Source organism: Gasterosteus aculeatus, chromosome 21, assembly GCF_964276395.1.
Source record: "Gasterosteus aculeatus chromosome 21, fGasAcu3.hap1.1, whole genome shotgun sequence".
NCBI classification, from domain to species: Eukaryota; Metazoa; Chordata; class Actinopteri; order Perciformes; family Gasterosteidae; genus Gasterosteus; species Gasterosteus aculeatus.
This window is the reverse complement of record NC_135708.1, coordinates 16514277-16541799: the sequence shown is the minus strand read 5'-3', so window position 1 is coordinate 16541799 and position 27523 is coordinate 16514277. Positions and strand designations below refer to the sequence as shown.

The following is a 27523-nucleotide window of genomic DNA, read 5'->3' as shown; positions in this document are numbered from 1 at the left end:
TCGCGTCATTGTCTTTTGCCACGCTTGTTCTTGTCTTTCGTCCTGGATCTCTGTAGTTTTTTGCCTATGTGCTTTTGCCCCCGGTTCCTGTGTTTTTGACCTTTTTGACTATTAAAGTGTTTTGTTTGGAGAAGTCTGCATTTGAGTCCTGCCTTCCACCCTCACCCCTGACAAGTTTTGATCAATCAGCACTTTTGAAAAAATTCTATTTTTTAAACCATATCTAGGATATCGGCTCCTGTCTGTAGTTCATGCATTTCAATATTCACAGCAGTTTGTTGGCGTATTTTCATGATACATTTTTTCATGACAAAATACTCTGTATAACTCGGTATGTAGTTGTTGTTTTTTTGATTTGATGCTATTATTTATTTATATTTGAAATGATGAACTGCTCTGACTTATAACCCATGTCATTTAAGGTCTGTAATTCTAAATCAGGGTCAAAGAATACGGTTGGGTTGAGACCAGGTGCAATCTTGTAGTCTAACTTGTGTACAAAATAAATTCTAGAAAAAGGATAATTTCATAGTATTCTCTGTCATTCTTTAAGTTAAACTATGCATCGCTATAAATATAATCTTTCATGAGCTAAAACACCCATTTTAAGCTTTAAAACCACCCCTTTTCCACCACTATGTTTTCTTTAGCCTTGCCACTGCTGAGGACGACAATGTCGTTGAGTCTACCACCTGGTCCAAAGGGAAATATCTCCAGAACTACTGGGTGGATTTGTATGACGTTTGCTGCGATGAATCCTTTGACTTTGGTGATGACCCCTGACCTTTTCTCTATAGCACCATTTGAGTTTTTCAGTGAGACGTCTCAAAAGGAATTGGCGTGGAATAGACACACACATTGAAGCCCCCCATCATGATGATGTGTGATGACATCGATGATCCCCACCGTCATCACGTCGATGACCGAATCCCTACATCAGCTACAATTTGTATTGAGGGCCAACTGGCTAATGTTAGCATGCATACACACTAAAGAGAGCTACTCATGTTAGCATTAAAACATAATCCCTCAGTTGATCTGAACAATTCAAAATCACCAAATTTGGAGAAAAATTATTTTCACTTGACAGCGACAGCAGAAGCACCTTTTTTTAAACGAGAATCTTTCAATACTTTCATGTTCCTCTCCAACGGGAGCTCAATTCCATATAGCACAACTATTTTCTGGGAATCAATTGCTCATCGATCACTTGCTGCTGCTACAGTGTTGGACGCTTCAAGTAGAAAGAAGCAATGTGTGCAGGAAAAAAAGGTTTGTCATTTAAAAACATGCATCACATGAACTTCTACACAAAAATGCCATGCTATTTTATTCATTTGTCGATTTAATTTCTATTGATCACATCGGTAGTTGCGATGCTTCGAATAGGTCCCCACGTCCTCTGCGTCTGGTGACTTTATTTAGTGTGGCTGGTTCGTACCCGCAGCTCCTCAACAGTGCATCTATTTGGAGATAATGGTGTGTTAATTCGTTCTGCGCTTCCTGCTTCATCAAAACCAATGGTTTCTGTAGTTGCATTTGCAAAGAGAATTGATGTATTGGAATTCGGCGGCTGTGGAGACGCTGTACGTTTATCTAAGTCTGTATGAATAAGTTACATGTGAAGCCAGGGAGTTCATGTGTCCTCAGCGAAACGGTGGTTTCCTTACAGAAGGGATTTCAGGTCATGATAGTTTAGAAAATAAAAAATGTGTTTTTTACATTTTTTTTATCAGGCTCTTTTGAGCAGTTCTAAAAGATTTTTCTTTAATCTTTCTTCCATCTATATTTTGAAAGCACTCCCAGCCGCTCCACATATGAACCCAACTCGCAGATGGACCCTCGACCACCACAGCCACCTGCAACGCGACCCCCTTTATTCCTCTCTTTGTCGACCCAGTAGCTCAGACGCGCGTTTCAATCCTCGCCGTGAGGTACCCTCGCCAGCAAACAAAACCCAAAAATAAAACACACATATTTCTCTCAGACGGTCTCTGGTTATCATCCATCTTGAGGATGATTGAGTGACGCATACAGACGGTCCTTCTCTGCCCGGAGGAGCAACGCCGCGGAGCGCCCGCTCAGCGCTGCCGGGAGAAGAGGTTTTTCAGGGCGTTGTTGTAGTTCTTATTGAAGGCGGTGTATATGAGCGGGTTAAAGAAGGAGTTGGAGTACCCCAGCCACAGGAAGATGCTCTTCCAGACTGGCGGGATGTCGCAGGAGCACAGCGGGACGATGAGCTCGGTGATGAAGAAGGGGATCCAGCAGAGGACAAACACGCCGATCAAAATGCCCACCATCAAGGCCGCCTTCTTCTCCTTCTGCTCACGCCACGTGTCCCCGTCGGTCTGGAAGGTCACGGTGGCGTGGCGCACTGTGAACACCATCTGCGGTGGATGCGTTTCGTCCTTCACCTGGTGGAGGTAAGTGATCAGAGGATAACTCGGTTACAACGCTGATTTATTTAACAAGCTCACACCCACCTGGGGGCATTTTTTCTTCTCTTGTGAATTGTTGTTTTAGTCTTAATCCTTTCAAACATAAGAAAAAAATCTTACGGCCAAAATAAATGGTATTTTTTTTGGAACAAGTGGGATTTTTATTACTCCTTGTGACCATGACAAATGTTTTTATAAAGGCCTTTATAAATAGAAAACTAATATCTTCAACAATGCAGGCCATTTTGTCAACTCAACAAAAGATGGATTACTGGCTGAAAATAAATGGGAATCGACAGTTAGATCAACAAGCCAAAGCAAATTCTTTCATAACACATCCGCACACACAGACACAGGACGTAAAACTAGAGCAGTGCCTTAATCTACATTTTCCAGAAGCCAATTTCACAAACATACTGCAAAAAAATAAATGGCAACATTAATCTGCAGACTTTATAATCTCCTGTTTTTTTTTGCTTCACACAGCAAAAGGCTAACTTCACTTCTCTTGTTTTCAAGGTAAAGTTGCGCGGGTCCTTCAGCAGCCTTTCATACAGACCCTCTAACTGTGTCGGAAGAGTTAAACAGACGAGCACTCTATGCTGCCCACCACTGAACAGGAATCTAGAGATGGAGAAGCTCTCTCACTCCGGAGTAAATGCAGCTGGATCAATACGGGTCAGCTGGGCCTATAAGTGATGAAATGGACGATTGCAGGTCCATCTACAGCAGAGCGCAGAGGTTAAAAGCGTAATGCTGTTGTGAAGGAGGCTTTCATTTCTGAACCAACTTCTCCAAGTGCTGACAAACCGGAAGATGACCATAAATATGAAGGTCAACAGAGGAGTCGGTTAGCGTGCACAAACTGGAAACAACGGCTCTGTTCAATAATTAATTCAATTCTTGTTTGTTTAAATGTAAAAAGTACAATTTGTGGTTTAATTCAGGAGTTACATGCTTGGAGCGCTATTTTTTTTCAAAGGCCCACTTAACCCAATGAATAACTTTATTCAAATTTGGGAATTCATACATATTTATGCAACGCTGTGTCCGAAAACCTCAATAAAAGCTTCAAATGTAAAAGAAAAAACATCAAAAACCTTCGGCAGCCTTTACTCCGGCAGAGTGAGCGGATAGCGATGTGAGTGGAGTGTCTTTTATTTAATATGACGCGTGTGACCCGGTACAACGGCAGCAGCTACAACAAACACAAACGGGTTTCCACAGAGCTCTGGGATTCAATACAATCTATAATGCAAGGAATGAAAGTGAGTGTGCAATTGATTTTGACATTAGGCCACTTTTATATGTAGTGAAATGAAACGGTCGATTTTACGGCTTTTTGGTACTTCGGCGTTAAAAGATTTGCATCTTGGCCCAGATGCAATCTGTGCACATCTGTAGACCCCGTTTCTGGTGGCACGTGGGTACTATAAATACCTTTGAGTGGGTGTTCATGGATGAATTGATATTTATTAACCTGCGTGCGAATGCCATCGCTCACATTACAACATACAGACACTCGTCTCTCCGATGACGACGATAAACTTCGGCTCGCTAACGACACTCGTCTGATACGGCTACCGGCAACGGGTATATCTGTGGAAAGCAATATGACTATCAAAACATATTCAATTTAATTGCTATAACCAGAGCGATTGCCTGTGTAATGAAACCTGACATGAAGTTAGTCCACCAGATGAATAAAAGGCACGGCTGGTGTGTTCCGTGATTGGTTCTCCTTGTCCACGAGCTCCTGATTTTGGGGCAAATGATGTCACCCTCTCATAACTGATAGGTATCTTGAGGACTCTGGGAAGTTTTTAAAGTACGTGGATGACATACATAAGCAAAAGAATTTTCTGTAAAACATTCATCGCCTCTGTGGAGTTCTGAGAGTGTTCAGACATTTGATGATTTTCATAAGAAGCCTTTCAAAGGTGAAAGAAAGAGGCGTCTGCTGTCTGAAAGTGGCGTAATCTCTGTAGCGCAGGTGCTTCCGTAATAACCACCACATGGGCAGGTGAAAAGTGAGAGCCGACTCAATTTTCAGGGGGTAAATTTGCCCGACTAAATGATGTCCATTAAAAAGGCCCGAGTTGGTATTTATAGCTTTCTACCTTCTGCCTATGCACATTAACAAGCTGGTGGTAATGAGCAGGATCGCGGCAATTATTCATCCGTATGCTCATTCATCCGATTCTCGGGTTTCCTTGATTGCTGTTTAATAGCTCGTCAACCAGAATAATAAATAAATCCAAAGCAATTGATATTTTTGGGGGTCTGGGATATCAGTGAGAGGGATAAATATTGGTCATAAACTGCAGGTCAGCACAGTTTATTTTTAACCCCAAACGTTTGATTCAATAAAATGTCCACATCAGTTCTCTGACTCAGCCGGTCACAGCTGCTTATTAAAGCCTTCTGATTGGCTTCATGGAGAGTTCGTCCATTACTATTACTAATACTAATACTTCAGTAACTCTTCCGAATATAGAATTATACTTTGCTCAATTTAGCAAATACAGAACTGACAGTCAGGTCAATCCACAACTGTGTCACGATAAACCATTTTCATTCCTTTGAACTCTTCCTTAGTATATCATAATTCCCACTACACCTTCACACTGTCAGTTTCACTACGCGCACAACCAGACCTTTCATATTGAGTTACAATTCCTGCAGGCTCTGAGCTTTCATAGTGTCCCCGTTGCAGCCCCCCCCCCCCCCCCCCCCTAGAATGAGGGATGACGGTCCTCTCCATGTCTTCGCTTCCCTGCGACTGATGAGGGCCACTTAGGTAGCAGATTGTCATTCGAGTGAATGGAGTGTGGGTCTAATGCTTTGCCCCATGAGCCCTTCTTCTGGGCTTCAACCTGTACCGGTCTTCAGCGGTGCCATGAAATATCCCGTAAATGCTAAAAGTGGGTGAGTGAGTTTGAATACCACCAACAGACGTGGCTTGAACAGCGGCGTTCTTTGGGGCTGCGTGCTCTTGTTTCTCTCTTTCCACTCTGCGTTTACTATCAGCAGATATTTTCGTGTCCTTTGCCCGTCGTCTGCATATCGACAGGTCTTGTCACGTAAGCGCTCTGGTATTTCTTGTCTCGTTGACTGAGGAAGGTCACAGCGGTGCCCTGCCTATGGGGTAGAAAGTTGTCCTCGGCCTGCTTGCTAGAAGTGACTTTTCTTACAGAAACAGAAACATGTTTCTCTCCCTACGGCCCTTTTCCCCCACGTTTGCTACACAGATTCTGATGCTGGGCGTTTTCCCCGGGCATTATGCTCCTTTCCGCATCAGCGCTCTCCCCCGCTTGTGGGCTTTGCTCTCCTCCATCTCTTCTCTCCTCGGCTGGCTGTTTCCCACATCCCTTCAATGGGAGTGCATAACCTCCTCCACCCTGAATCCTGCTAGGCTTATCTGCTGTGAGGCACCCCGTCCTCATCGTAGCGTGCACAGCAGCTTCTTATGTAAGGTGGGACATGCGCTCACCTGGATCTGCAGTCAACCTACACCGGGTGAAGCTGTCTCCAGGTTTTCTGGAGCACCGAGCTTTGCGAATAGTGTCGTTTGTGCGGCGTCTGTGTGCTGTGTTGTATTTCCTCTTCAACATAAGCGTTAAACCAAGTGCTGTAAACCAACCTTACCGACAAACGGCTAGCTCTTTGAAGGTTTCAAAGTGTAATAATAATACCACAACAAGGGGATTTAAAGAGGGATCAGTGAGGCATCTGAGCAGAAGAAAAGGAATAATCACCTCTGCCATGGGTGTTATCGTGTTGGTCTTGCGGGTACCAATCCGAAACTTGGCAGCCTTGTAGATCTTCCAGTAAACAAAGAGCACCACGCAAAGCGGCAGGTAAAACGCCCCGAAGGTGGAGAAGATCGTGTAGGACGGCTCCTGGCTCACCTGGCACTTCATCCCCTCTGTGTAGGTCTCCCCCCAGCCGAAAAGAGGCGACAGGGAAATGATGGAGGACAGCAGCCACGTGAGTGCGATCATCACATTGGAGATCTTTTTGCGCGTCTTCAGCGTGTACTCCAGGTGCCGGGTGATGGACCAGTAGCGGTCCAGAGCTATGGCCGTCACGTTCCAGATGCTGGCCGTGCAGCAGAGCACGTCGAAGGAGATCCACACCTGGCAGAGCACCCGGCCCAGTTTCCAGCGCCTGCCGTTCAGCTCGTGGACGAGGCTGAGCGGCATGACCAGGGCGGCCACCATCACGTCGGAGATGGCCATGGAAGCCACGAGGTTGTGCGGCACGCGGTGGAATGTCCTCACCCTCAGGATGGTAACCAGCACCAGCAGGTTCCACACGAACGTGGCCACCACCAGCATCGCCAGCAAGGTAAGAGTGAGCACGCTGAAAACAGAAAAGGGCCGGTAGATGTTTCCCCCCGAGTCATGGCCGTCCAAAGCGCCGCTGAAGTTGGCTGTCAGAATGCTGGTGTTGGGATACGTCATGGTAGCTGCTCACGGCCCCGCAGCCGAGGGCCAAGACGGTTGAGTTTCTGCAGATAGCTGACGCATTCTGCAGTCGGTAGAGAGAAGAGGGAGAGGCAATTTCAATGTGACCTTTCAAGTATCTCACATTTGTAAAAAGGTTTTTTCAATAAAAGTTCAATGAAATTCAACGATAAATGCTAAACGTTGAAGATGCCATTCAAACACAAAACGCAGCTTTGGCGGGTGGCTTTGCACTGTTGCACTGAAATTCACTAGTGTACATCGCTGTGTCATTCACCAGGGAGGCACTTTAGTGATTTGCTCACGATAGTAAAACGCACTTGAGTTTCTAACAGCTGTGAAGCAGCCTGACTACAACTTTCAAGTACAATTTTATCGGCTGTTAAAAAGGCTCCAAAGTACTCTGAGACATCTCGACTTCTGCAAGAGACCATAAATATTCAGTTTCATCATCTTACTGCTGCCCTTTGATTTGCATCAAGGTGAGACCTCTGTTGCAAAATGAGCATGCAGCATTAAACAGAGTCTTTGTTGCAAACTCATTTGTTTTCAATAGAGAGACCCCCCCCCGTTCAACGTTAGGGAGTTGTGTTTGTGTTGTAAGGGGTTGCAGAGACAGCATCTATTTTCACATGGAAAAGGGGAGAATGTCGGAGAGACGCTGCGTATTAACATGGGATTGTCTCCATTTCTGCTTCACAGAAGAAAAGATTCAAAATGCCAGCTCTATCAATACATTCCCAGAAGAGGCTCAGCTTGTCTCAAAGTAAACACTACATGAGGTCCAAAGGAAAAGAAAATCTCAGATCACCAACCAAGCATTCGGCCAGCTGGATGTTGTTAAGTGTGGTATTGATCTTTACACCCTACAAACGGCTATATATTGTATAATAGATCAACTGAACCATAACTGGAATGATAACAGAAAAACAATTATTATATGTGACTATTTGGAAAAACAAATATGAAATGAACGAACAGAGAAAGATCCATCTGACATTGGGAATCCATTATTTTGGCTCAGAATATATTGTTATGGTAACGTGGGTGCATCTCACTCACAGAAGCATAGCTTTCAGCAGCATCACTAGGGGGAACGATGATTTCATGCATCGTGTCTTGGAAAATATATTCAGATGTGGCTCATCCGACAATATCATAATATGTTAATTTAAATTCTGAATTATAATGCTTTATTGATTAATCAGTTTAAACTACTTCTCGTGCTGTATTATTTCCCTGTGAACCGCTCTTGCTTCCAACAATGCTCTCGTGCTTTTTTAAAATACACATCTGGGTTTCTTACCTTGACCCACTGTTTCCCCTCATCACACTGACCTTTGTCAGTTGACCTTTTAAAGTGCAGCTTTAACCACAACCATGAATATGAATAGAAAGGAATTATGTTTTCTCTTTATGAGATTGTAATGGCGGGATTCAGACGACGTGCTCAGGTTGATCCCAATCAAAGTGTCCATAATGAGTGCACATAATAGCAAAAATTGTCCCCAATTGATTTTGGTTTTGAATTTCAGGATTTAATCAACGGGATCGTTCTTTGACATTTCTGTTACTGAAGCACAAATCAATGGAAGGGATCCTTGAATTTCCAAGGACGGCTTGATGATTTCTGCAAAAAAATTAAAATGCAGTGGAGCCGCTCAGAGTTACTTCCACCGTGGAGGTTAATAACATGCTGGTTTGTTCATCACCACCGAAAAAAACCCTTTGGCCCCACTTTCATGAAACGTGGTGGAAAGGTGAGGCATGGCCCGAACCACCTTCACCTCAAAGGGCGGATACACAGATTGTTTTTCACTTCTGCTAACCTTGGTTTGAGGAGTGCATGCGGGTCGTATCAGAAGCATCTGCTTGTTATCAGTCAGTCATCCCGACGGATTATATCAATATATCGCGCCACAACCCTGTTAGTCGGTTTGTTCACGTGACACGATTTCTTCTGCTGGCAAACCATGCCTTCTGATCAAAGGGTCCAACTGAAGATCATCGATACGCCCTCTGCCCCCTCTTCTCCCCGCGTCTATTAACAAGCCCAACAGCCATGAAATTGGACAACCGTTTTGAAGGGAACAGGCAGTTAAACATGCACGCTTCCACCCCTCAAACAGCGGCTGTCACTCACGCTGTGAAAGAGAGACACACAAGGCGCCACGCAAATATATATGTGCATATGTGAGAGGAGGGGGGTAGAAGACAAAATCGCAGCCACCGACGTCTCTACTGAGGAGTGTTTTTGTAGACAGCTAGGTGGGTGAAGTGTCAATTCAGATCAGTCACTGTCGTGCGACTTGCCAGTGTCAGCTAGTTCACTGGGCATATTTGCTGAAGAGCCCTGTGGGGTTTTTAGTTAACTATGACAAATTAAACGGGGACAGGGTGTGATTAACATCTAATTACAACAAGTATGCTTTTACTTTGTAATGCACGTAGGAGAAAAGAGGGGAAAATGATAGCTCTAACATAAAATCATTTCAATATTGAGCACAAAGCTGCAGCAGAGGGACATCTGCACGTGCATGTCAATACAATAATGAATCAGTAAATAACATATATCTTATGTATCGAATTGCAAGAAAACCACACTGCATCTGAATGCTGTTGGTAACTTATTTTGATGTGTCATTTTCTAGAAATATAAATGCATTATAGATATTTTCTCTGTGGGGTAAAATTGTCCTTGTTCAATCAACAACTGAAGGCATCAATGTCTGTCAGCTGCATGATCCTGGTGATACAGGGGGCTTCCTCCATTCCATTTCATCGTCTCCAAAACCTCTTACAACCTCGTGCTTTGCAGCAGCACCGGCGTGGACGTCCTTCTCTTTGCGTGGAGCTCTTCGTTGTGAAACGGTTGCAGGCTCATCGGTCCATTGCTTCACTGAGCTGACATTTGCAAATATAGAAGTGGCCTCTGACTCGGGTCATTTTAAAATGATCGTTTTAGTAGTTCAGTGGAATTCCAATCCAAGCAGATGAAGCCTGTCATAATCAACAGATTCATGTGTGCGTTATTTACGGGAATCTACAGTTTCTGAAAGAACTCACGTGTCTCATTAGGTTTTTACACACAGAGACACTTGTTACACAACATCTCAATGATGCACGCTCACTTTTCGACCGACACCACTATAGAAAAAACAGCTATTCCTTGTCAGATAAATGCAACTCGTCGGCAACGATTCAAATCCGGAAAAAAATCAACTCACCCATTAACGGTTTGGCACTAAACGGTCCGGCAACAGTCTGCTCGGCGTCAACCTCTCCATCGAAATGCGCTGATTGAACCGCCTCGGCTGCGTGTGCGGACACGGCAGAAACGCGCACGGAGCGAACGAAGCACACAGCGGACGGCGGAGGGTGGAGCGGGTGGAGGGATGAGACCCGGTCCGACTCTAGCGGCAGAGACTGCGGTTCCCGAGCATGTGGGAGACTTGCGCGCGCGAGTAATTTTTTTTTTTTTTTTTTTTTGGTGTGGACTTTACGCGCGCCGCGGCTGCTTCGTCAGAGCCACGCGGTGCGGAGATGGACGATGCGTCGTCTCCCGAGTCGCCGGGCGGCTATTCGTGCCGCTTAGCGAGCATTCCCTGCCGTTTAATTACACGTGTTCTGCAGGCACCGGAGAGGGGGGGGGGGGGGGGGGTTGGCTCGGGGACACGGGTCCTGCTGCTTTGGGATGGATTACACTTCCACGCGGCCACCCGTGTTTCGACCCCGTTGCGTTTGTCACACGTCCTGCAGATTGATGCGCATCTCGCGCAAAGTGGTTTAAATAATGTGTCACGCATCAACGTGCGCGGCTCTGTGAGGATGGAAACCACGGTTCACAGTTTGCCTTAACAAACCATATCAGTTAGGAATCTGTTTGAGGCTATTTGTTGTTTTTTAATGTGAATTTTCTTCACCACCGAGGCTGATCCAAGTAAATGTATATGATTTTTTATGGGACCTTTATATGGGTGTCCGAACTACGGCGCGCATCGTAGTGCAGAAAGTACACTTATGTTGAAACAGTTTCATCCCCGAGTTACATCATTTTCTAGTTTGTTACATAGTCCAGTCTATAGACTGTACATTTTGCGCTGGGTTTTTGGCACTTCTTCCCCCTTTCTCCACTCTAGAGGGCACTGCGTCAGGGTTTGTCCACTTGAAGGGCATCCAAGAGGGAGTTTTGCCAAATAGGAATTTTTTATATTGCAGTGCCAGAGAATTAATTAATCATCTGGGAAGTTCATGTTCTGTATGAAAACAATAAAGGCCATAATCTCATTTCTTCTGATCGTCGCAGCATTTAATTTCTAATTCAATCTAGTGAGAAGCTGGAGAGGGAGCGGGGGCCAGCGGGTCAGGTTCATCGATATCATGGCCTGCACCAAGCATGACTGGCTGGAAGTACGTCATGTGAGAAGAGATGCGTGAACACAGCCCCGGGATCCACATGGGGCCATGGTGAGGGTAATTAAAATGTCGTAGGTCAGAATAAAATCTTATTAAAGTGTCGTTAAGTTCGGGGTTTACAAGGACGTAACAAGATGTCCCTGTAAATCCAAGAGAACCGAGACAGCTGACCATACATTATGTGATTTTTTTTCCCATCATTGATTATGCAGAGGGCATAACGACAGTACAAATATAATCATTAGTGAACATCTGGCATCGCTGCAGGCACCGCATCTCATTTTCTCCATTGTGGGGCCTTCCCATTAGTGCCCTGCCCCACGTTGTCATGCACATGGGGCCACGGCATCGGGCATTTTGTCATGTTTTATGGACCATCAGGACATACAAGAGGACAGTGTCGTCCTACCCCCACCCCCTCCCCCCAGTCCACCACTTACTCAAAATGAAACAAACCTCCAATGGTCCTTTTACAGCAACAGTGCGTCCTGTAAACGGATTGTTTGGTATCCTCCGCTCTCTATGAATCCCAATGGCAAACGATGATAAACGAGAACCCGTTTTAAAGTTGAGGTTTCACACCATTGCCAGCGCCATGGGAGGCTTGTTCATTACCAAAAAACAAACTATTTGTGGCAGTATACAAGCTGCATCGAGTCCCATGTTGAAATCCTGGCTTTATAGCCGCTGCGGCATCTCGAACGTCCCACTGGGCACTTTCTACTTTCTTTAGTCCCGCAACCTCGGAGAGTACCACGAGTGCTTATCTGATTGTCCCTTGCGCCTACTCTCGCTTCCTCCAAATCCATGGGATTTGTTTGAAACATCTGCTGAAAGGGGATGAGTGTGCTTCGCTAACTAACCATGAAATATGCAGCTGCACACATGTATAGGCACACTTTGCTTTTATCACGTCGCCGCCTCCTCGAGGGAAACATTTGAGTAGCTGTAGGGACCGTTCCCCTCCCCCCCTTACCTCTCCCGCTGCTATTCCGCCTCCCACTTCACTCCCTCCTACAGGTGATGCCGATGCACCAAATCAAATCAGCTTAGCAGTGGCAGTCGGTGCCAAATAACCTGCTTTGTGAAATTGTGCCCCGCTAATCACGGAGCTATAAAGGCTACAGTAATGTAACCCACGTAAATTGTCAGTGTGCTCCTTATTAAAACGGGCCGCATACTTGCACTTCCAGGTGGTAGATGATTGGTAAAGAAAATGTGCTGAGAAACAAGATGGACCTGCATCATGCGGTGTAGTTTTGTTTTGAAAAAGAAAAAAGAAGATTGTGAGCACTAATTAAGCCGGGCAATTACCTCAGTGGCAAAATTACAGTGTGTCCTGTTTGGAGCAGCTGCGACTCAACTTACTCCAACTAAATGAAAAGCATCACCCTTCCTCAGCCCTCTTCTTTGTCTGTGGCAGGAAGCCTTTTTTTTTATTCACACGGTGTCTTGGCACATTTCTGCAAATCACACCACTGACCTTGTCCCGCCCGGCCGGTCTCATCCCCATAAACAGCCGGTCATCAATTACTCCTGTTAGTACCAGAATATGACACTGTGAGCAGCCACAACTTCACAGCACAGGAGAGAAACAGACTTTGCTGGTAAACATTTCAAATTATGCAGACTGTTTGAGTCAGACAAATTGAGTGATCGACTGTTAAAGCGCAGGTAACCTTGGTCTATTTGGGCAGCTGTCACAGTTTCATGATTTATCCTTTTTTATCCTTTTAAACTTGAACGAACAGCAAAATTATACCTTCAAGCGTGATGGTGTTGAGCCCTTCTGTCGTGCATCAGTTAATGATATCTGGTTGCACCGTGTACCGCCAACGCCTATGACATCGCCTGCGTGTGCGTGTGTGTGTGTGTGTGTGTGTGTGTGGCTGGGGAGGCAGGAGTAGGTTCAGACCGGCAAGGTGTCAGGCTGTGATGTGCTGAGGCAGGAGGCGCTGGGCCACCAGATGAAGGCGAATGAGGGAGGATTCAATAAATGGCAGCGACGACGCAGCGGAGGTCCTGAATGATGTTCTGATGAAGAAGCAGAATCTCCCGTACATGAACCATATGTATGCTCAGGAAATATTTGTCATGGTTGTTCTTTTGAATTACACCCCCTCCCTTCCCTCCCTCGCTCCCTCCCCTGCATGGATTTGTGCTTATTAAGAAGAAACTTTAATTGCTTCATTAAAGCATTTCCACATGGTGAAAAGCTGCTTTACATTTGCACATTTTTGCCAAATGAAGTAAAAATTGTTCTTGCTGTAGTGCTTTTCTTGAAAAACGTTGACATTTTTTAGGATGGATTGCGCCGGCGTCCTTGCTGTCAAACTCCGGATTACCCATTATCACCTCCGTAATCCATTACCTTTCAGCGCCTTCATGAGGTCAGCATTTCAATGTGTCAGTACTTTGGTTTTGATACAACCACATACAGGCTTTCCAATAGCCCGGCTGTTTTTTTCAGGCGTTGCACACAATGTGGCGGACAGAAACGTCCTCATTGTTCAGCAGTCATCTTGATAAATTGCTCTGACCCCATGTGGTGAACTTGCAGGACTGGAAATCCTGTTTTGTTGTTTTCTTGTCCTCTGAAACAGTCTTTTTAAAGTAATACAAGAAGAATAAATGCATTGTTAGTGGAAAGCTATTTGATATGTTGCTGTTAACAACACGTTTTCTTCCACAGCGTATTCATTTTGTAACAATAAAGATGACTGAGAGATGCTTTTAGTATCTTTAATGGAATTTCTGAGGGAATAAATAGGTCCGTAAAGCTTTCCCTCTCTCCCCTGTTTGCCGCTGACATCTGTCAACTTGAATGTATATTCTTGAAGGAAAGACTAAGTAAATACATGTAGCATATCGTTCACTGAGGAATTTTTCCGGCCTTCTTTCATTTTCTTGTCACCACAACGCCGATGATGTATTCAGACTTCACACCCTTTCAGAGATGACACATTGCGTGCAATGCATTTCAAAACACAATGAGTCAGTGCATGAATTGTGAATGTTTGGTCCCTTAACTCTCCAAATGAAAGGGATTAAAGACATCAGTCTAAACATGATGCGCTTGCCTTTCACCCTAAAAATGGATCCAGTTCACACTCACGGGAGAATCTTTTCACGACGAGTTTATCTTCTTCACGAATGTGTCTTTTAATTCAAGTGGTTAAATGACAGTTAGTATGAATCTCTTTTCACTGCATCTTGGCTTCACCATAGAATGATCCTGCATGATAATCTATTCTGCGTGTTACTTTTTAAACTGCTGTGTTTTCCTCTCTGCATTCAATTTAAGCACAAATCGAGTGGAACGGTTGCAGTTTGAGACATCTTTAACTTTAAATTAATTCTGATAGCTTTTGACTGACTCCTGTCATTAAATACCTTAAATAACTACAATCTTCTGAATAATTGAAAAGAATAGCGCACACATAAAACAAAACCTAATTTCATAATTTTAATTTAATTATTCCTCAAGAATACTTTTTAATTTAAATACTTAATGAACTGTTGGGGTCTTTTTGACTGGAAATGGTCTAATTTCAGATGTTATGCCTGAAGTGATCCCCTGACTAATCTTTTAAGTGAATAGCCTGAGGTATTGCCCTAAAAATAAGACAATGAATACAGCACTCAAGGTCATGTGCCGGGGAAGATCTTGGAAGAGCGATCCATCTATCGCTTCTAGGGACCGGCCAAGGTAAAACAGGCTGAGGCTTCATATTTCTTTAAAATGACATTAGCATTTCTCCAAGTACAACAAGGAAGAAGTGTGGTTTGGAATTGCAATAACTCATCCGAGATGGCTCCACTGTGGCCTGTTACGGCACGAGGCTCAATCCTCTTCTTCTTCTTCACTTCTTCTTGTGTTGGGTAGCGGACACACACACGCGCTCGCACAGTTTGCTGTCAGGACGTATCATCTTCTACTCTTCTTCATGTGTCTGGGGCCACGGCCGCTTTCCTGCAATCCCTCTCTCGCCTCGCTCGGTTAAAAATAAATAGTGCGGTCGAAGAAATAGAGCTTTCTGGGCCTTGACAACACACACACACACACACAGATCCCAATTGTGTGATTCACATGTCATCTCAGGCTCAAGCCAGTGTGCCGGGAGCACTTGTGTAACAGTATGAAGGGCCATCTTCGTCTGTAATTTGCTGCAATCAGAGAGCCTGGACCTTAGGGGCGCAATGAGTCAGATGCTTGGAATTGATCCGTCGCCCAGCACCAAACAATGAGGAACGTAACTGTCCTCGTGCTTCCCCGTTTAATATGAAGTCAGAGATGACGCATCGAAGTGTCTTCTTCCGACCCGATCTCATGGGAAGGTGTATCGGCGGCACGACGTCTCATTTTAACCTTTCCATTGATTGGGATCTCTGCTTCTCAGCGGGAGTCCCGTCTGGTGTCGGATCTGTTGGGTCGTCGCTCGTGTGCTTCAATGACGAACAACGGCGTTTGATGTGAATCTGCTTGCGGTTCACATACGCTGCTGGCTGGTTATTTTCAGCTAAGTTCCCTTCCTTCTGCCGTTGATTTGGTTTCGCTGAGCTTCCTTTTTTTTGGTTGATGTCATGTGATTATGATGCTTCCACGCTGTTGATTTGCAAATTACGGAAAATACAGATACTCATGTTAGAGTATTGTCAGTGTTCTGGGGCCATTCCGCTGAGCCCGTGTGTTTCCTGTCCCCAGGACATTACATGCATAAATATGCATGAATGGTATCTGCATAATACATTTTACCATCCAGCAAAGTGTCCTGCCCTTTGTCCTGATTGCATTTTGCAGATACATGACATCAAACCTTAATATAAACTGGAAAAAGATGATTTTAGCTTTTTCTCTCTCTAAGTAAAAACACAGTTAAATATGATATATAACAATTAGAGTCTTTTCAAATGTTTTATTATTCATTACTATATTTAAAATTTAGACCGTAAATATATTTTCCCAAAGGATTTTTAAATATGTGGTTTTTAATCATACCTCCCGGTTCTCTCTGTTACCTCATGTTCCCCCTATAACCATTTGGGCCGTTATCTGAGTCACATGATCAACAGGAAGTGGCAGCATTTAAGTTTTGAGAATTAAGTTTTGAAAAGTTACAAAATGCAAATAGCATCATTATCTTTTTTTCTGTAAGAATGTTTTTTCAACGGAAACTCAATGCAATGCATTGATCATGAGCCCTGTTCTCTCTCTCAAGAAATGAATAAATATTTAAACTCAAAGCAGCGGGTTTATGGGGCAGATTGCTTTACTGTTTATGCAATAATAATACATCTTTACCGCTGAGCGCCTGTGTTCTGTTAACATGCCGAAACCCATTAGAAGAGAATGTCTGCATTAAGGTTTGTGACTGCAAACATTTTAGAGGTTTAGATTTATCCATCTACAGTCAACGTAGCCATTTAACATTTTAAGGCAACCCAGTCTCACAGCAAAACGTGTAATAGCTACGTTGTGGACCAACGTGGTATTCTAACGCTTTTTGGGGAGAAAAGCGTGACAATACAACGTTTGATTTGCAACTAGGTCACGTGACTATCAACTTTCCCTCAGCTCCAAAAAAAGAAAATGGCCGACTGTCGGTCTATTATCTGTGAAAAACACAATATTTAAAGAAAGCATCAGCACTGTATGCATTTCAATGGCATTTCTAGCGAGAAGTTTGAGTTATATTTTCATACTCTTCTATCAGAGAATGTAGAAGACCTTCCGTTTATTAGTTTCTAGTGACGTAGTTGCAAGGCAACTTAAATGAATGGGCCGAAATAAAACGTAGTATTGTCACGATTTTGGGGAGAAAGCGTGAGAATATCACGTTGCACAACGCAGCTATCACACGTTTTGCTGTGAGACTGGGTTGTTTACGGAAGAAGATTATACATTTTCTTGCAGAGAGATAGAGAGGCTAAATACAAAGCTAAAACCAGCAGATGTTAGCTTAGCATAGCTAATAAGTCAGCCAACCAGCGCCTCTTCTGCTTCCAATAGTCCCTTTGGGTTGCCAGACTGTAACTTTGGTGATGAGCTCGCTCCTTTGCTTGTTACCAGCCAAATATAACACCCGTTACAGTAGCCGTTGAGTTCATCTTTCCTTTTGCCGTTCAATCGTGGTGGCAGCTTCAGCGCGCTTGAAGTCTGCTGGTTTGTCATGAACCGACGCACAACCTAGAAGTCGAAACGCTCCTTTGTGTTACCCCACAAAGCGTCCTGTTATTTGGACATCATTTGAATATTTCATAATTAAGCGAGAAACTAGGCTGCACTCGCAGAACGCTCCACTTGTTATTTTATTCAGCAGCAGTTCAGGCCGTCTTCAGCGCTTCGTCTTCGGCGCTTCGTCTGCAGGCGCTTCTGTTTTGCATTTTGTTGACATTCCCCTCATAAACCTCTGGGTCTGTGTGTTCTCTTTTTAAGATCCTGCATTTCGGAGTCAGAAAGACTTTGTTCATTGTGTACAGCGGCAGCAAAGAGAAAGGGGGCTTTGAAAAGAAAACAGTGTTGACACGTTGCGCGACAGTTACACAATACACGATGGACACACTCAGTGCCCACGAGTCACATTCAATGCAGGAAATGAACATAAAGTCCAAGGATTATCCAGTCATGTGAGTTAGTAATAGGCAATAAATGCAACAATAAAAATATAGAAAACATCTGCAGACATGTGAAAGTTTTGATTAATTCAGTTCAGGTTTACCTCTAAATACGTTACACTGAGTCGTGTTTCTATCTTTTAAGTAAGTCATTTACAAACCACTAAAGCGCAGTGTTCTCCGTAATTAGCGCTCCCTTAATTACAGCTGCTAATTAAAGACTTTATTTTTTTGATTAAAATCAAGTTCCTTCTTGGTTTGTGTCCTAGAAGACTGTATCGATGCTCAGTTAAAAAAAGAAAAAATCATCCATTTAAAATAATAATTATTCCCACATATTTCCGCTCTTTGGTGTCTGTTGTCCTCAACATCTGGACCGACTGGGTTTGTCTTAAATATGGAGCAATAGGAGTCGGGGATTAGCAGCTAATTAGTTTAACTGTGTCTTGGGACTCATTAAATTCAAAGCATTTACATATATTCTAATTGTTTTACCACAGTTTGCAAGTTGTGCCTCAGTTGTAAAATTGAGGATTATCGAAGTTTGTTTGCTTCCAGCGAAAGCCGACGTGTCAAACCCTGTGCACGTGCATGTGGTTTTTCTCTGTCGGCCTCTTTTGAAACGCGTGCACGCTGTTAAACACCCACCGAGTGGCCTGGCGTTCATTCAGAAGTTGTCCATCGCAGCCTTCAGGTTCAGGTCCGAGGCGTTCTGTGATTATTGTAAGCAAAGAAAACCCCAAAGCTCCTGAGAAATGAGCCAATTTCTTACCAAAACTTTACATAACAGATACGACAACTGTCGAATTGCCGATGACCAAAGCTGTGACTTTCTTAATAAGTCATAAAACGCCATATTTTATGATGGTGGAAAATGTATTTTTAAGCTTGTTTATCTATTTTGTTGTTTACCGTGTGAGTTCAGTGAGTTATGTTACTTTTTATATTGACATACATTTTAAAAAGTTCTACAAAGACCGTTAAAGCTTTCATAATTTCTGGTAAAAGTTCAGCTGATTTTGCAAAAGTAAAGTAAAATAGTTCAAATAAACCTCAAAGTTCAAGCTCAAACACAAAGGCCAGCGTTACGTTGTTTATCTAATTAAATCATTCAAATGCACTAAAAGTGGAGTCACGAGGTCATGTTTATGCATTTATTCACTGAGTTTAAACCTACTTGTATTGATAACTTCCACCTACTCACTGTTTGTCGAGGCTTAAGACCACTCACACGAATGTCAGAGATAATTGATCCTCATCTGCGTTGCAGAGCGTGCTTCAATATTTTAATTTAGCCGTACGCTGGCGAGTGAGGGGGGCTTACGTAAATAGGGAGCACGCGGCACATGGTTCGACTTCTTTTTCTTAAACCAATCTAATTTCTCTGCATAATTATATGTATTAAATTAATTGACGCATATTTGCATATCTAGGTTATTTCTCTTTTGGGTAAAGGGGTCTTCGGAGAGTATAGAAACAATTAATAGCTTGCCAGACAGTAAAATACCTCCGTTCCCTCCTTTGCGTCTGCCTTTTCCCCCGAGTGGTTTTATTCTACGTTGGATTTGGCCTCAGTACACTGGAGGAAAAATGGGGATAACACAACAGTGCAGCAGTCACAGCCACGAAACACTTTAATGGACTTGGCAGCCGCCCCGAACACACACTATCACCGGACATCTTGAAATGACTTTCAACAGCTGGTTGTATTTATAAAAAGTGGAACAATTTACTTTCTGTCCTAAAGGACATTTGTGGCCTGATCTGATGCTGGCTGGTAAATGCAATGGGAGGACTGTAATCTTCTGCCCTTCATAGAATGTCTCCCTGCAGCATTGTGATGGTACCGAGCGAGCTGGGCATGAGGCCGTGTAATCACCTAAGCTGATGCATTATGTTGTTAGGGGTGTAAATACTAGACTATCTGACTCACCGGAAAGTGGCTTTCTGCTGGAAGTTTAGAAAGAGTCTTGCGTTTACTCTGAATAGCAGTTATTATATTTCACCGCAAAGAGCCAAAGCAGCAGTTTGACTGAGTGTGGGTACACGCTCCAAATTCATCCCGCTTCCTTTTTAATTCTGTTTTGCCATCCAAAGTGCTGCTGCACCAACTGTTTTTCTGACTGATATATAGTTAATCCCTTGTTCAAAGAATTGACAGAAAATAACAGAAACGTCCATATCATCATTGCCCGCAGCCCAAAGGGACCTCTTGCAATATCTTGTTTGTTCAAACTCTTGTTTGTTCAATATTTCCAGTTTCAAAACGCTTAATTTATCAACGAAATCCAGTCAAATACCCCAAAATATTTGGTTTACTGTAATAGAAGAGCAGCAATTGCTTAAAAACCTACAAATCAACCCAGGAATTGGAAAAAAGTTTTGAATAAAACCAGGATTACATTGCTCTGTAATTCCAAATGTACTGCAACTCACTGTTTCTGGAAGCAGAATCACTGATCTGATTCCACTTCTGCGCGCTCCAACTCTTTGGTCTCCTTCTGCAACGACCCTGAAAGCAAACGTGTTCGGAAGCCTAATTCTGCAGAATTTACCCCAAAATCAGGCGGTCGAATAAACAACCAAAGCCGAGGCCACTTTGTCTGTAAACGCCGTAATAACACTTCACCCCCAGCAGCAAAATGTAACATTATGTCTAGTTTGTTGTACATAAATCTATAGTTTAAATTGTTTTCGAGGGGACGAACACCACGTTGCATCACATTTCTCGATTTTCTCCCGGTGAAATTGATCTGTCACCATGTCCACCCATGGAGACATTCATTGTATCCCTGCTGTATTTTTCTCTCCTGCTGCTGCTTTCATCCGAGGTTGGGTTCTATTAAGCGCAGCGTCGTCGCCAGCAGACGTGTTTGATAATCCGTTCCTTAACGCCGCATCGAGCCGGAGGGCGCCTGTAAACTTTGGCCGTGTGATTATCTCTCCTGAGAGGTCATGCAGGGGTTTTAATGAACTTTTGTTTTGTTCGACAATCTAAAAAAAGGTCATCGTCATGGGCAACCGACAGTAAAGATAACAAGCAATTATGATTCAGTTTGTGACTGAGAGCTCCAGTGTGCAATAGTTTATTTCCTTCCTTTATTGTAGAAGACGAAAATGCAATTTGGCCTCAATAAAACAATAGTACCATGAACCTCACTAGATGATATCCTTTTAATCTGTTAATCTAATTGATCAAATGCAGTTTTTAATCGCGTGCTCAACATGTGGACTTTCTCTCTACATCTGGAACCACTGTGCTTTGAAGCTGGTCTGTGCTGCTCCCTCCTGGTGATTAATGTAAAGTGCACACCTGCTCGACGCGATTGGATTCGTGTGATTGTTCTCTTCTATCGCGTGAACTCAGATCTTGAAGGGGCCGTTCTTGACGTCGGGGCCCCTGAGGTCGGTGTGCCACACTGTCTCACGGCCCTTAGACGGGACGGACGGCTCCGCGGCGGCGGGTTTGTTTGACTCATCCGCGCCGAGACACGTGGAGACCGAATGGATGGAGTTCATGATGGTCATCAGAAGCATTAGGAAACCTGAAGATAAGACGAAAACGGAGTAAACCACCAACAGAAGACAGTATTGGTCGATAAATGTACTGAAGTGACATCGTCTCACCACAATAGACTGTGTTTGCGGCGAGATCGTGCAAACGGTAGCTTCTGGTGAACATGGCACCCAGGCCCACGATGAGAATGGCATAAACGCTGAATACGTAGCGCATGTACTTGGCCAACAGGCAGCTCTGTAGGATGAACCTGCAACATTTTCAGTCGTTTCTTTAAAAATGACATTTTTCAGACGATTTCGCTTGCAAAATCCGACACGACCCTTCGCCTTCAGCCTCCAGTTCTTCTTCTCTCACCATATTATGATGCAGGAGGAGACGACGGTGAGCACAAAGGTGCTCGTCAGTGGGTCGGGCACACGGGCTCTGTACTTGAGCACGATGCCGAGACCCAGCACGGCGTTCAGGAGAGACCACCAGGCAAACGCCGCCAAACCGTTCTGGGTCTGCGTCAAGGGAGAACACAGATGAATGAAGACGTGGTTCCCAGCTTCGGCGTGTCCTCCGGTGCAGAAGAGCGCCCTCACCAGGTAACGCGTCCAGGAGAGCGCACGGGGCCTGTTAACGGCCAGCCAGGCCTCGTGCGCTCTGAGGTTAGAGCAGGACACGTAGAGCATGTAGAAGCCGAGGAATGGGGGAACCCACCCCAGTATGACGGCTCCCAGTAGATCGCTGTGGAAGAGCAACGGCAGCTTTTATCACCTGCGCACGCACACACACACACACACACACACACACACACACACACACACACGTTTCTTGCTGTGAGAGAATTGGATCCACTTACTGTTTGTCCCATAGATACATCAAGCAAATCCTTGCCACGTTAATCGCGGTCCAGGAGAGATAGAATACCGGGGGGTGGATTTCAGGGCCGAGGTCTGCTCTGCAGAGGGAAAAATATCACTGAGCTGAGATCACACGCGGCACTTCAGAGTTATGATCTAAGGGGCAGAGTCGGCTTTATTGGCTATTAAGCTGTATGCCTACGCATACATGGAAGTTTAATCGGACAAATAAACAAAAACAATATTTAAAAAGACGAAAACATGTACAACAACAAAAAGACAGAAAAAACAGATGTAGGTATAAACCTTTAACAACTATAATATATATCTTTCCAGTATTTTTTTGTGGCGGTTGTATTTGGGTAAAATGCTCCTTGCGTTGCATGAAGACACGTCTCGGGCTACCTCACAATAATGTTGACCACCGCATACAAGAGCCATCCCTTGGACCACAAGTCGATGATAAGCCAGCAGCTGTCAGACCACCAGTCCATGGTGACCTCCAGGGGGAAGGTCTCGCTCACATTCCTGGGCGAGGTCGCAAACAGAGCTGAGGGCCGAGGGAGAAACAAAGTATCACACCGGATTCTTCTTTGAGATGCGTGGTAATACACATCGTGGCTGTGGCATGAATACGATAGTACATCAGTGTGTTGATTTTTGATTTTTTGTAGCCTCGTTGGTTTCATTGGCCTCCATACGGGTCAAAATCCCACAACACGACTGTCAGAGCAAAGGTCTGAGAAGCGCCGGTACATGAACATTTGGCATTTCTCCATTACGTTAAAAATTCCGTTGAAGTATCAATTAACACGATTTGATGAGCGGATTTACACACACACACACATGGACTTTAACCCATTGAGAACAGCTCAGAAAATAAAATCTCTTATGCAACAGGTTGTTTTGTTTTTACTCTTTTTCACGTTACGCATGATTTCTCGTGTTCAAACATCCGCTCGATAACGTCTCCCCTCTGCTCCTCGCACCTCCCGGGTGACGCGACGGCTACGTCCCGCGGAGTCGCTCACCGTTGGGCACGTTGCTTTCCTTTGCGAGGTAACGGAAGACGTCTGAGAGCACCTGGGCGATGACGGCCAGGGCGACGCTCCCACCGCGCATCACTCCGTGGGCACCGCGCGCCACAGCGAGGGAAGACATCTGGAGCCTCACCATGGCGTTTGTCCACCGCTCAGGAAATAGAGAGGCACAATGTTTGTCACGTCGAACGTACGGGTCGGACTTTGGTGCTGTTCATTTTTATGGCTTGTCTTTGATTACACGTGGTTGCTTTATGGGGCTGTGTGCGTGTGTGTGTGTTGGACAATTATCTCCTCAATTGGTACATCTGCGCACGATTTTAAGTTTTCATTCGCTAACAGGAATGTGTTTGGGCTCTACCGAATATGTATTGGTCAAAAAACATATTTTGATGTTGTTTATAAATGTATTAAGAAAAGAGAGCAGCTTCCCAAGTGGGTTTTGTGCTGTTGTGTGTTTTACACTATGATTGTGAATCTTATGCTTTTGTTTTCTAAACAGTTAAGATAACTCTTGTTATTTATGTGGTAATGAAGAAAACATTGGTTTGAGCGTCCGATTACGTAAATGTGAGCTCTTTGGATCACATTTTTTTGTATTCTAGCATTGATAAAACATTTTTGTAATCTTATAGTGTTTATGTCTATTGACGATGTCTTGAGAAAGTAAACATGGATTCTTTGAATTATTTTATCTGGATATATTTGTTTCTCCTTGCATTCTACTTCAATGAATTTTTAATATTTCATCGTCAACCCATCATTTTTTCAGTATAAGACTTTAATAAAGCTTAAAAAAAACCTTGTTAATTTGTTGAAGAAGTTCTTTATTTTATGGGATGTGCATTAATGTTTTATTATTTTACATTTTTCATGTATCAACGCAGAGTTTTTGTATCTCTCCTTACATTGTCAGTACTAACTCATATTCATAGAAAGAGCTTACTCTGTGTTAAGGCTATTTCCACTGGTGACAGACTGGGTCTACTGTCGCTGTATAGCGGCTGTTTGTGATGCCTCCATGTTACCATGGCAACACGTGCCACGAAGACCATGCAGGAAATCGCCAAGATGAAAGCTGGTGAGGGTAAAAGTAGATTAAAAACCAAATTGGGATGAATGAAAGGTGCACAGAGAAAGTTAAAATGACACACAGTACCTGCAAATATGTAAACCGGACTTTCAGGGTAGTCCGAATTGCTCAGGATGCCGGTCAACCACAGGATCACAACGGGGTAGATGGTCACAATGTAACGCACGTGCTCGTCGAGGTAGAAGTTCTCTAACAGAAACCTGCAGGGCAAACAGAGACGATTGAGGTCCTCTTTGCTGGTGTAGTGTCCCCCGGTGTGAGGTGGGGGGGAGGATGGAGGGAGGGGGGCAGAGACGGTTGAGACTCACCAGGCCAACAGCTCCATCAGGAGCAGCAGCAGCGACAGCATCGCACAGTCACACCTCAAGGTCTCCGTCTGATGCTGCAAGTACGTGGTCAGGCTGAGCAGCGTGGAGAGGGTCCCCCACGTCGCATACACTGCTACGCCGTTCTGCACCTGCTCCAACACAGTGAGGTGAAGACTTCAAGAAGCGTGCACGGGCAGGCAGGCGTTTTAATCCTGAAGTATGTGGCAGATTTCTTGCAGCTTTAACCTTAAAGGTTGCACGGGATGCTGGTCAGTCATGTGACTTTATCTACGGCAGGGAGGTGCAGGTGCTCGGCTGCTTCTCGCCTCCTAATCTCAGGCCGCAGCCGCCTCGCGCACAGACCTTTCACAGGGAGCCGGACCGGGCATCTTGGCGAGAATTGCCTCTTCAGATATGGCCGAGGGGGGCGTGGCTGACTTCTTTAACCTTTTTGTAGTGTGTCAGCGGTTTGCGGTGGGATTTAACAAATGGAGTGCAACCAACTGAGGGATGAAATGAGTCCTTACGGGAAAGGTTTGACATTTTCAGCAAAAACTAGTGGTTGCTTTTTTTTGCAGAGAATTTCAAGAATCATCAAACCACTTTTATGTCTCCCATACGTTTATAGCATCTTATTACGAAATGTAAGTCCGCAAATGTGGAGAAACAAGGTTTCCAGTGGACGGGGACAGAATATGGATGTTAAAGTACAACGACTCATTTTTACGTGGACACTGTTTTTTGAGGAGTTGCATCGATGTTTCCACATTCATTCAGAGCAACATCAATGTGTCCAATTACAGTGAAGGTAAAATGTACCATAATTTAGGCCACTACTAAAACATTTACTCCGCAGGTGTAAAATGTCCGACAAGAAAGTCTCCTTGATCAGTCCAAAGGGCTGTGTGCAGAATTTGTTATCTTTTTTTGTTATCTTTTTCTTTTAGTTACAGTGTCTATAAACCAAAGAATTCCTTCTTTTTAAATGTTTTTTTCCTTTTGATGCCAACATGAGATAAGACAAAAATGATCCTTTCACAAAAAAACAGACCCATGAGGTCATTTTACCAATATTCTGATGACCCAGAAGTCTGCATTGTAATATTTGTGTAACCACGCTCCATAGACCTTCAGTCCATGACAGGAGAAGAATAGGATCATATAATCCGTGAGCGTCATTAGTGTGGAGACGATCAGCGCTGGCAGCAACAACCTACACACACACACACACACACACACACACACACACAAATAAAAATAATGCAGCTGCTCTTCATGTTGAAATAAAAAAATAAAGGAACATATTTGTGTTGCCAACTGGAATTTGCCCACTTACTCTCTGTCAAACAGAAACAGCCATGTAATGTTCAAGCAAATATTGATGATGAAAGAGACGTGAAACCCGTAGGGCAGCACTGCAGGCGTGGTGTACATCCAGTTGTAAGCCCTCCTGCGGAGAGAAAGATAGATAGATAGATAGATAGATAGATAGATAGATAGATAGATAGATAGATAGATAGATAGATAGATAGATAGATAGATAGATAGATAGATAGATAGATAGATAGATAGATAGATACTGTATTAATCCCCAGGGGATGCAAAGATGATGGGCAAGGATGAGGTTGTCTTATTCGTGACAGAAAACACACCCGAGCAAATAAATTGTGTGCCCGGGGAAATAATCAGACGCTTTCATACAAAGCCGGAGCAATCTGCGACATCGCGGAGCAAACGACTGCACGGAGGAAGACCAAATCACCTCTGGACTAGTTTGAGTGATTTGCTGCGCGCAATAAAACATCATCAGGATGAGAATAAAGCATTAAGAAATAGGCTCAGTTATGCAGCGTGATGCAGCCAGCGGGGGTAAGTTGCCTTTGAAAATGGGATAAGCGCTTCTACCTTCGACAAAGTCCCACTAAAAAGTATAAAAACATGCCGAAAACCCAAAAAAAGATGAAATCCCAAACAAACAGAGCCCACTGGGCGGGAGTGATGGGTGTCGTGTACTTGAGCGTCACGTCCTCCGTGCTCTGCTTGAAAACACCTGTAATCAGATAAGCACAGGTCATCACTCGGGCCTGTGGAAACGCGTTTGACTGAGTTGTGATTTAGTAGGAGAAACATTCACCTGATTTAGCACCAAATCCCGACAGAGAGTTGAGCGTGATGGAGACTAAGAAGGCCGACAATCCAACGAACATGAGCACAACGCGCGCCGGGCTGTGGCTCACCATGGTGATCGTCTGAGGGTAAAAGTCCACAAAGGATTACTGCCACTAACAGAAGCCACGTATCCACCTTCTCAATATGAAAATACCTGAATCCAAAACCGGCCTCTTCCTTTGTCCACTTTCGTCCTGTCTTTATGGTTTTTGTAGTCCAGTATCCACAGATATGAGAACGATTGCAACTGCCATGACTTGCCTCGGCAAGATATGCCCCATGTTGTGTCACCCGCTTTTATTGCCCTGCACTGATCATCCTTTATCTTCTCCTGTCGTAAACTATCTGCCGTTTGGAGTCGGCTAAAGAGTAAACAGCAGGACATCATCTGGAAAGAATTTAGATATCAGAAGCACAAAAAGAGCTTTTCAAATCAACAGGATGGGCCCATTAGTTAAAGCCATTTTTTGATTTACGAATTTAAAACCTTTTTGGTGGAGTCAACAGATAAGGTCTGGATAAGGATGGCGACAGCGTCGCCCCGGGTTCAACTCCCTTCAAATCTCTTTTGCTGATTCAAGACGATCATCGTTTAACGAGTACAGCATCA

General features: G+C 44.1%; 3 protein-coding genes across 3 annotated transcripts; all 3 read right to left on the bottom strand.

Moving 5' to 3' along the window:
* Nucleotides 1–1327: 1327 nt before the first annotated feature.
* On the bottom strand, nucleotides 1328–10491 carry htr5ab (5-hydroxytryptamine (serotonin) receptor 5A, genome duplicate b). Its single transcript, XM_040167680.2, has 3 exons — nucleotides 10135–10491; nucleotides 6197–6971; nucleotides 1328–2414 (listed from the first exon to the last, which is right to left on the bottom strand). Exons 2-3 carry the CDS (start codon nucleotides 6902–6904, stop codon nucleotides 2082–2084), a joined length of 1041 nt encoding a protein of 346 aa, XP_040023614.1. The 5' UTR covers nucleotides 6905–6971; nucleotides 10135–10491; the 3' UTR covers nucleotides 1328–2081.
* A 10517-nt stretch (nucleotides 10492–21008) lies between these two features.
* On the bottom strand, nucleotides 21009–23535 carry LOC120812078 (uncharacterized). Its single transcript, XM_040167888.2, has 7 exons — nucleotides 23335–23535; nucleotides 22709–22853; nucleotides 22303–22401; nucleotides 22043–22187; nucleotides 21813–21961; nucleotides 21566–21705; nucleotides 21009–21483 (listed from the first exon to the last, which is right to left on the bottom strand). The coding sequence occupies exons 1-7, from the start codon at nucleotides 23477–23479 to the stop codon at nucleotides 21302–21304; spliced, it is 1005 nt and encodes a 334-aa protein (XP_040023822.2). The 5' UTR covers nucleotides 23480–23535; the 3' UTR covers nucleotides 21009–21301.
* A 12-nt stretch (nucleotides 23536–23547) lies between these two features.
* LOC120812079 (uncharacterized) lies at nucleotides 23548–27174 on the bottom strand. Its single transcript, XM_040167889.2, has 8 exons — nucleotides 27068–27174; nucleotides 26879–26993; nucleotides 26650–26794; nucleotides 26081–26194; nucleotides 25813–25957; nucleotides 24745–24893; nucleotides 24503–24636; nucleotides 23548–24421 (listed from the first exon to the last, which is right to left on the bottom strand). Exons 2-8 carry the CDS (start codon nucleotides 26982–26984, stop codon nucleotides 24273–24275), a joined length of 942 nt encoding a protein of 313 aa, XP_040023823.1. The 5' UTR covers nucleotides 26985–26993; nucleotides 27068–27174; the 3' UTR covers nucleotides 23548–24272.
* Nucleotides 27175–27523: the final 349 nt, after the last annotated feature.